Genomic DNA, 10,478 nt, shown 5'->3' on the forward strand with positions numbered 1-10,478 from the left:
CACTTACATGTGTGGCTTGATATAGTGAAAGAATGGAAGATTTAGAGGTCAATAAAGCCAACTTTTTTAGTGGGTTCACATAATTAACCTAAATAGTTTGATCCTAATTCTGTCAAACTAATCAACCAAGTCAAATTAATGAGTATCAATAGCACTCAATCAAACCCAAGAAACAAGTCAACTTAGTGAATCTCAATAACACTCAAACAAGTGATTAGTTGGTATACCAAATCAAATTGAAGCTAACTTTTCTCAAAGGGCATCAAACAAAGAGTGGGCTTAGTCTAAATCCCTTGATTCATGCCTAATTTACATTTACAAGAATAAAATCCTATCATTTATCAAACAATCAAACTAATCAACAACATACTTAATCGAAAGACATAACTCAATCAAAAAAATTTACAATTGAATCAATTCAAGATTTGTAGGTTAAATCATCCGATGTAAGCTTCATAATTCAACTTTGAGTCAACATGTCCTATTGACATTTTGTTTTAGTTGACATCTCTAGACAAAATTTCTTATTTATGACAATCCATCTGTTCGGACACAATTGATAGTGAAAATTATTTTTATACAAATGCAGAGTAAGAAAATATATCATGATTTATGTTACATAAATTAATAATCAAATATAGCATGGAAAATATTTTTTCTTATAAAAAGAACAAGATAGATACAAACCAAAGCATGTATTATACTTTAAAGACTTACAGCCGTTCCATATATATAAAATACACCTTCACCAATCCAATATTTCAAAGAAGGTGAAATCTAAACCCCTTTCGACCTCCTCTCTTTCACTCATGCCTGAAGGAAGATTTAAACAACTATTATCAAAGCAACAACCAGATGATCATCACTGTGTCAGACCATTCTGGACAATTTCAGCCAATCTCGCCCTCAGATCCTTCCTCAAAATCTTGCCAGATGGCGACTTCGGAATAGCCTCTATGAAGAAAACCCTTTGTATTCTCTTATAGAAAACCACCTACAAAAAATCAATTACACAACAATTATCAGTGCTCATAATATTTAAGAAATTTGCACTTCAATCTATGAATGTAGCTAAATCAAGCCAACTCATGAACCGAGCTAAATTTAAACCAGCCTGTGTTAAGCTCGATCCCAAACTTGATTAAAGAATCAAGCCCAAGCCATGAACTAGTTCACACCCATACATTGATTCAATAGTGCTTAAATCTCACAATTCTTCTATTAACAACATTCACTTCCTAGCAAAACCAAAACAAAATTTGATACACTTCAGAAAAGCAATTATTACCTGTTTTGAAACATATTGCTTGATTTCATCCTCTGTGATTTCATTACCATTTGATAGCACAACAAATGCAATGGGAAGCTCTCCACATAAGTCATCTTTCAACCTGCATTACCAAGAAAATCTTCAATTCCTAACCATTGCACATCAATTTGTAACTACTCTTTATTCAATTTGACTCCAACTCAACAAGCACACTAACAGCCTCATATCAAATATAGGCTCTATTTGGGACAGTTTTCTTACTGCTTTCTAGAACAGTTTTTTAATAAAATTTTTTGAAAGATGTATCAAATGAAGCCTTAAGCTTTGTTTGGGACAGCTTTTGGCCACTGTTTATCGCTCCTTTCAACAATTTTTGTACTAAAAAACTGTTGTAGAAAGCAATAAGAAAATTGTCCCAAACGAAACCTTAAGTATAAGATATGATTGTTTAGAATCCAGATTTAATTAATGCTTGATAAATTTAAGAAACAACAAAAATATTTTGTGAAGCAAAAATAAAATAATAGTAATTAAAATCTAAATTCATTCTAATCATAATTATATGAGCTAATTACATAGAATTAAGCACTTACGGGACAACAGCAGCGCCAGCAATCTTAGGGTGGGCGATGAGCAAAGCCTCAAGCTCTGCTGGAGCCACTTGAAACCCTTTATATTTAATCAGCTCTTTCAGCCTATCAACAATGTATATTTCGTCATCATCATCAACATAGCCTACGTCTCCTGTATGCAGCCAGCCCTCTGCATCAATTGTGCTTTCTGTGGCTTCAGGATCGTTCAGATACCCTGCAATAATTATCATAATTTTTTTAATAATTAAACAAAATTAATAATAATTAATTATTATTTTAGAAATCAATATTTGATTAGTTATTTATTAAAAATATTATGCATGAAACAATGTGCAGAGGATAAAAATTTATATAATGGGCAGGCACTTTATTGCGACAGGTTTGGTGGGATTTATATAATTTTTATTTTTATTTTTTTTTCCACTCAAAGAAAAAAGAATCCTTATCCTTTTGTCTTCTGCTGTATTGCAAGATGCCATTGGCAGATGATAAGAAATTGTTGGTGATTTATTACATAATTAACGATAATGATATATTTATAATAAATTTAAAGGGAAAATTTTATACATTATCAATTTAGTAAACAGATTATATTTAACTTAGTTATTTGTATAAATATTTAATAAAATAAATTATATGTATTATCCTTAAATTTTAATTATTTATGAAATTAAAAGATTCCATTGTCTTTTTTTTTTTAATTCTCAGCTCAGTATAATAATTAATGAATGTAATTAAGCATTTGATTTCTTATTAGCGGTAGCGATCTAAGAAGATTCATTTCATGATTATTCATCAAATTTTACGTTGTTTGCTCACTACCTAAGGAGATTAAGCATTTATATTTTTGTTTTTAGCCGATCTAAGAAGAGTTAATGACGGGTGATAATTATTCAGAAATTATTTTTCCTTTGTAGACAAAATATAAAAAATATTTTTTTAAAATTATAAGATAATTTTTTTTATTTCACTTAAATTCCACACTTACTATTTATATATCACAAATAAAGATAAAGTATTGTTTAATAATATCTCATTTAAAAATTGAAGTATTACAATAAAACTAAAATAATTGAGTAAAATAAATTATAATTTGATTTCCTAATATATATATTCTTGTATGACTAAAAAGAGAAGCGCATACAAAAAAGACTATATGGTCCACATTAAAATTCAATTGGCCGATTTGGTTGGTGAGCATGTTTGGCCCCCACCATATTTTCTCACCTAACTCAAATTTAACTAATATTTTTAAATTTCTAGAACAAATAAAATTAATTAATAATGAGTTGAAATTTTATATAGGTTCACCTACTAGCAAAGTCTTATCCGTTTGAATCATCCAATGAAACTAAGACATCTCAGCCGTCGCTTTGACCTCGAAAATACCGCCAGCGATAATCAGAATTTTTGGTAATATTAAATATTTTTTAAAATTATTTATTTATTTATTTCTTTTTTAAATAATATTAAATATGTTTGGTTGCCTAATTTTTTTTAGTGTCACCTAATTTATGACTTCTCTCTCTATCTCTTAACTAACGAATGGATACATAAATAGTAAGCAAAGCTGTTTCCAAGCTCTTACGTCAATTTTCAAATCATTGAGTAAAACTTATTGTTGAATATTTTAATATAAAATTATATTAAAATATATTTATAATTTATAAATTCAGAATTTATATTAAGATATATTTATATTTTTTAAAAAAATTTTGCTAAATGTGAAAAACATTTTTACTAATAATTGTAAATATTTTTTTGTTTTTGCAAAAAATGCATTTTTTATGTGTTAAATTTTGCCATGCTATGATATTATTTTTTGAACGATAAGATATTATTCTCCAAGTTGTGATGGGATGATTAATATAGTTACAAGATAGAATTCTAGTGATTATTGATAGATAAGCTATATGAAATTTAAATTATTTCTTATTTAGTTAGCTAAATTTATCTATTTTATCCTGTGGCAACTTGTTTGAAATTGTAATTTTTATTATTGTGGTTATAATCAAGAACAACAATAATAAATAATAAATATTTAATTTGGATTAAGCTAAGTAAATTAAGATAAATAAATTAATTAAATTACCTTTCATAATCTGCTTTCCTCTAATGCAGATTTCTCCCGGTTGGTTGCGAAACAGAGAGGCGCCTGTTTCAGGGTCTATAATTTTGAGCTCAGCATTTCTAACAACAGTGCCGCATGAACCGGACTTATACGAGAATGGCTCCTTCGCAAATGCCAAACACATGGATAGAACCGGTCCTGCCTCTGTCATCCCATATCCCTGCACCCAAATAATTTTTGAATTATAATTTTAACAGTAATAAGGAAAATATTATATTAAGATAAAATTTAAATTTAGGTAATTTCAAGAAGAGCATTTAATAATATTTAATAATCACATGGAAGTAAAAATTCAAAGCATCATGTGCACTATTTATCACTGCAGCAGATCCTGCCTGGAAGCCTAAGGCACTATTTTATAATAATAATATGATATTATTGTTTTTTTTTTAATGATTATTATCTACTAAATTTTTATCATGAACACCATCAACGTACCTGCCCAAGCTTAGCGTTAGGAAGCTTAGCCGTAAGCGTATCCTGCAATTCCTTCCCCATCGGCGCCGCCCCCGACATCACCATCCTCACCGACGACAAGTCGTAGCTGTCCACCGCCTCACTCTTCGCCATCTCCACCACTATGGGCGGCACAAATGGCGCCACCGTAACCCTGTACTTCTCCACCAACTCCATCAACTTCACGAGATCAAACTTCTTCATTATCACAATAGCCGACCCGGCACGCAACCCACAAAGCAAAACAGAGTTAAGGGAATAGATATGGAACAGGGGAAGCACGCAGAGCAGAACATCTTCCTTATGAAAATAAAGGTTTGGGTTTTCTCCATCGACTTGTTGAGCCACGCTAGTTACTAAGGATCTGTGGGTCAGCATAACGCCTTTGGGTAATCCTGTAGTACCGGAGGAGTATGGCAGCGCCACCACATCGTCTGGCTTTATATCAACTTTTGGAATCTCGTTCTCGTCGGCGGAGAGGAGTTCAGAGAAGCTACGGCATCCAGCGGGTACAGGCTCGTCTATTACGATGATATCTATGCCCAAGTCTTGAACTTTATGAACGTGGGAGGATTCGGTGATAACGAGCTTGGCCGCGGAGGCTTTAGCTTGTTTGTGGACTTCGGAGGCAGTGTAGAAAGGGTTAGCGGTGGTGGAGATAGCGCCGAGAAAGGAGGCGCCGAGGAAAGCGAAGGCGAAAGCAGGGGAATTGGGTAGGAAAATCATTATGACGTCGCCTTGCTGGATGCCTAGGCGGTGGAGGCCGGCGGCGGCGCGGCGTGAGAGAAGGTGGACGTCGGAATAGGAGAGTATGGAGCCAGTGGCACCATCGATCAGGCAGGGGCGGTCGGAGATCTCTGGAAGCTTTTCGAAGCAGTAGTCGTGGAGGGGTAGGTCGTCCGGGATGGATATGGAGGGAAGTTTGGAGCGGAAGATGTGTTTCTCTGTGGTGGCGACGGCGAATTCCGGCGAAATTGAGCCCATTTTTTTGTTTATTTGGTTTGGCGAGGAAGGTTGGAAGAAAGAAGGGAAGATTTCGATTTGTGGTGGAGTATTGCTGTTGCTCTTCCCTGACAAGCAATTAGAGGGGAAGAGGGTAATATAGTGCTGCGGAGGTTGGTGAGTGGGGTCGTTGAGAGTGGAAGAAGAGGGTGTTTCTGGAAAAAAAAGAAAAGAAATTGTTTATAATAAAATATCTTATAAATGTCATTGCTATCTATAAGTATTAAATATTAAAAAAAATTAAATTTATATCCAGTAATGTTTGTATTTAATAGAAGGGTGCCTGCCTGCCTGGCCATTATGAAATGGAAATGAGATAAATTTTATGAGTTTTTTTATTATTTATTAAATTATATCTATTTTCTATATTTAAAATTAATACTCTTAGTTAAAATTTTTATTAAATCTAATGCAATTTTATTTTAATTAAATCATTTAAATAATTAAATTTAAATATTATAAATATATTGAGATTAGATATGAAGCGTGGCGACAGAATTGGTCGCCAATTTCAATTGAGTTGGTGAGGGGCGGGAATTGGTGGACTCCCTACCGAATGGAGTCATTGGCCATTAACGGCGGGACCCGCAAGCGGCTTTACCTACCGCTGGCGTGGGTGAGTCGAACCGGACAGTTGGGCCGGACCACCAACCACAGGCCGGGTGACGTCGGGTGACATCGGTCTACGCGTGTGTCCGGTTCAAGACCTTTAGGAAGAAGGGAGCAGCTCGCGCGTCCGGCTTTTCACCTAAACACGCGTCAAGCTGAGCCGAGGGTTCCGTGGGACCCGACGAGGTTCGTCATAGTGTGTGACACGTGCTGTAGTCTTATTCGATACAGGGCGTGGAGCCATTGCAACACTCGGGTTTGAGACTCAGAAGTAGAACCACGTCGTTTATTAAATATGCGCTAATTAGCCGATAAACTCCACCTGTTATAAATGAGTCAAATTTAAAGAACAGGTGAGAGATAGGGACAGTCTATAATAATTTTTAGGACTTTTTTTTTTGAGTTTTTTTTCACTATTTCTAAAGTAATTTTTTAGTATAAAAATTATAATGAGAATTAAAGAATATACCGCAACTAAGTAGAAAATAGATAAGTTGAATATGTGGTAGTAGCTATTGACAAGTGTGTTTATCATGAAGTTTGTTTGTAGATAGGATAGGAGAACTATTAGCAAGTTCAGAATTGATAGTGAGTGCCTCTGATAAGTTATTCTAATGAGTCTTTCCACTCGGTTGATGCGCGCGTACTATCAATAAATTGGCAATATTGTTTGGATGACTTGCCTCGACTAATAGATGGTCTTTGTGAATCCATGCATTGAATATAATAAATTAATATGTCGATTGAGTTGGAGTTAGTTTTTGGGCAACTTATTTGAATTACGATTCTCGAAAGTTCAAGATATCAGATGAATGAGTGGCTGGCAGCAACAGTTGCAACGTATTTATTAGTATTTTTGGCTGTTTTTTATGACTCATTTGATGACTTGAAGTTAAAAAGGATTAAATTTGTTAAGTTTATCATTTAATTAAATATGATTAGCATCAATATTAATTAAAAACTTCACTTTTTTTCCTTCAAATTTTTCTTTTGCATTATAAATCAATATTTTTCAATATATAACATCTAACAAATGATGTTTCAATTTTAAGATGTTGATTTCACATAATTTAAAATCGAGATATGAAATCTTACATGAAGCACATCAAATAAGATTACTACATATGATGTGAAATAAGTGTGTTTATCATTGTTAAAGGTGGAATATCAAAGCTCAGTGATTGATTTAATCTTAATATATATTATAATGGAAATTAAAAGAAAATTGAATTTTTTTTATGGATTTTCCAACATCAAGACAATGACATAATTTTGTTTGGATTGTAGTTAATAGTATTCTATGCATTTTTATTGAGAAAACAATGTATCAAATTAGTCAATATTCTAAATGAAATAGTTAAAATCTAACATTATCCACTTTATACTGAAAAAAAAAAAACCAATAAAATATTATATTATTATTACGTCCTAGAATATTCGCGATGATAGAGAGATATAGTTTAATGTCTTAGCTTTACATAAAAATCTAACACATAAACATATAAGAGAGTAGGGGTGTAGCGTTCATAAAAGACACTACTGTGAAAAGAAGATAATACTCCTAATAGAAAAACTCTTCTTAGACCAATTGTCGCAATTCATGATGTAGGATGAAGAATGACTTTAGTAAAGAATGATAACTCCTAAAAGTCCTACTGATGATAAGGTTGCCTTCCACCTCTTATAAGAAACTCTTCTTAGACCAATTATTTCAATTTATGATGTAAGGCGGTGTTGCGTGGGAGTTCAATAACATGAGGTCGTGCCAGGTTCTCGGCAACAACTACATGAATGCGAGTTGTCCAACCTGTGCAATAAGGATGGATAAAACTAGCCATGTCAATGAGGTTGATCTCTTGTTGTGACATAGGTCGACCCCTTGACTAGGGTAGAGGGGTATTTTCTTGAAGATATTTAGGTCAAACATTCTTAGCTAGCGAAAAATCATGAGGGAGATGAATCTCCTCTTGTTATGCTAGCTCTAATTGTTGAATCCCTCACAGAAGTGGAAGGATCTCATTCTAAGATTCCTTCATTTTTCAAATGCGGTCTTCCAGGGATGGTCCTGATGTTCTTTCCCTAATAGTGCCCTTACTCCTAATAGAAAAACTCTTGTTAGACCGATTGTCGCAACTCATGATATAGGATGAAGAATGACTTTAGTAAAGAGTGATAACTCCTAAAAGTCCTACTGATGATAAGGTTGCCTTCCATCTCTTATAAGAAACTCTTTTTAGACCAATTATCACAATTTATGATGAAAGGCGGTGTTGTGTTGGAGTTCAATAACATGAGGTCGTGCTAGGTTCTCGGCGACAACTACATGAATGCGAGTTATCCAACCTGTGCTATAAGAATGGGTAAAACTAGCCATGTCAATGAGGTTGATCTCTTGTTGTGATATAGGTTGACCCCTTGACTGGGGTAGAAGGGTATTTGCTTGAAGATATTTAGGTCAAACATTCTCAGCTAGCGACAAATCATGAGGGAGATGAATCTTCTCTTATTATGCTAGCTCTGATTGTTGAATCCTTCACAGAAGTGGAAGGATCTCATTCTAAGATTCCTCCATTTTTCAAATGCGGTCTTCCACGGATGGTCCTGATGTTCCTTCCCTAATAGTGCCCCCCCCCCCCCCCCCCCCCCCATAGTGGAAAAGAGAGGCAGTTGTCTGGCATCCCTGGTTCATAGACTGATTTTTGATTTGATGTGTGTTGGAGCGGGACGCTCCCATACTATGATTATTTTGCCAGTTGACCATTGAAGCGGAGCATAGGATTATGAGATTAAATTTTACCACATATGACGCCAAACAATTATGGGCTAGAGTATATACGACAGTAGAGTGAGTGAAGTTTTTGTCTTAGCACTGCACAAATATATAAGATAAAATACTAGGATTTTTATGGTGAAAAATTTGAGAAAAAGGAAAAATCATGGGGCCACGCCCAATCAAAATGATTATACAAAATTTGAGTGAGGTATAAAATTTTACCTATCCTTTAATCTGGATATAGTGAATTTACAACAGTTTAAGGAGTTTTATAGAAGACTGATATAGTTGGTGGTAATGCAAAAGTTTGATAATGGCTGGTGGTTGGGCAAAAGTGTTGCAGAGTTCGATGATCAGACAAAAGTCTGACGATAACTGGTGGACAAGCAAAAATTCAGGGATAATTGGTGGCTAGGCAGAAGTTAGGTGACAATTTGTGGCCGAAAAAAAAGTCCGACGTCGATCGACAATCAGGCAAAAGTTTAGCGTCGGTCTACGGCTTGGTGGAAGTCCGACATCGGTTGGCAGCCAGACGGTGTTCGAGGAGAAGTTTGGTGGCGAGAGAGATCTTAGATTTCTTTTCCTTCTTCCTCTTCTTCTCCTCCCCCATTTGTGAAGAATGATGAGTCTATTACACTATATATTTCTGTAGCACTTGGTGTAACAGTTTTTAAAATTGCTATTAAAAGTAGTTTTTCCCAATGGTTTTAATTGCCACTAATAATAGCTATTAAAACTGTTGTTATAGAAGTCGTAAGAAATGCTTTAAAGAGCCCTAATCTTTCATACACCATGCGAGCCTCCCTAACATTTTCCTTTTCTCTCCTTCGTTCGAGCCTCTTCTATTCTTCCTTCAATCAATCGATTATCTTTGTTTAGTTGCTCAAGCAACTCACTAGTAAAGGAAACGCTTCAATATCTACCTCGTAGGTTGGAAAATCTCTACAAAAACCCCTCGCAGTGAATAATAAATAAAACAGACATGTAGGGATATTAGAATCACTGTAATATTTTTTGTGGAGGTTAAAACAATCACGAAAGCCCCTAAAAAGTGCTGCAAAAGCAAATTTTTTATAGTAGTTTTTTGGGAGTGGCATGGTTAATAAATAGGGAGAAGATAAAGGGCATGTTGGGATTGTTTTTGATCGATGACTGATATTGACTTTCTTGATCATAGACTGTTTATCGAGCATTTGAGGGCCTTAATGATTTTTTGGGCTCACTGGATTCATCTCATCGGACCACTTGATTCGACTTTAAGAATGTTATATTTGAATATAATTTGATCATCTAATTTATGCTTTGAAAATTCTAAATTACTATGGTTTGGACCCTCGATTTCGACCCAATTGTGTTCGTATTAGACTGATTTTGGTTTCATTAGGTTTGTTGCGTCCAGGAGTATTCGCGGCGGTAGAGAAATATAAAGTTTATCGTCTTAGCGTTGTATGAAAATCCGGCACGCAATCAGATAAGAGAGAGGTTCTAGCATTTATGAGACACTAAGAATTTTTACGTGGAAAACCCCTGAAAAGGGGGAAAAACCACGGGGCCTAGCCCAGTTGTTGAATGAATCCACTAGTATTGCAGTCGATTACAAATGAGGCCCTTCCTTGGGAGAAGGCCTTAGCTTGATGTACATTT

General features: G+C 34.7%; 1 protein-coding gene across 1 annotated transcript; it reads right to left on the reverse strand.

Annotated features, from left to right (window-relative positions):
* Positions 1–638: 638 nt before the first annotated feature.
* On the reverse strand, positions 639–5,456 carry LOC110109932 (4-coumarate--CoA ligase; the record flags this gene model as incomplete). The annotated part of the gene is given in 5 exon segments (XM_020841160.2): positions 639–994; positions 1,289–1,391; positions 1,864–2,077; positions 3,956–4,154; positions 4,433–5,456. Coding segments are annotated over 5 exon segments (1,650 nt in total). The 3' UTR covers positions 639–862.
* Positions 5,457–10,478: the final 5,022 nt, after the last annotated feature.

Source organism: Dendrobium catenatum, unplaced genomic scaffold (genome assembly GCF_001605985.2).
Source record: "Dendrobium catenatum unplaced genomic scaffold, ASM160598v2 fragScaff_scaffold_621, whole genome shotgun sequence".
Lineage (NCBI taxonomy): Eukaryota > Viridiplantae > Streptophyta > Magnoliopsida > Asparagales > Orchidaceae > Dendrobium > Dendrobium catenatum.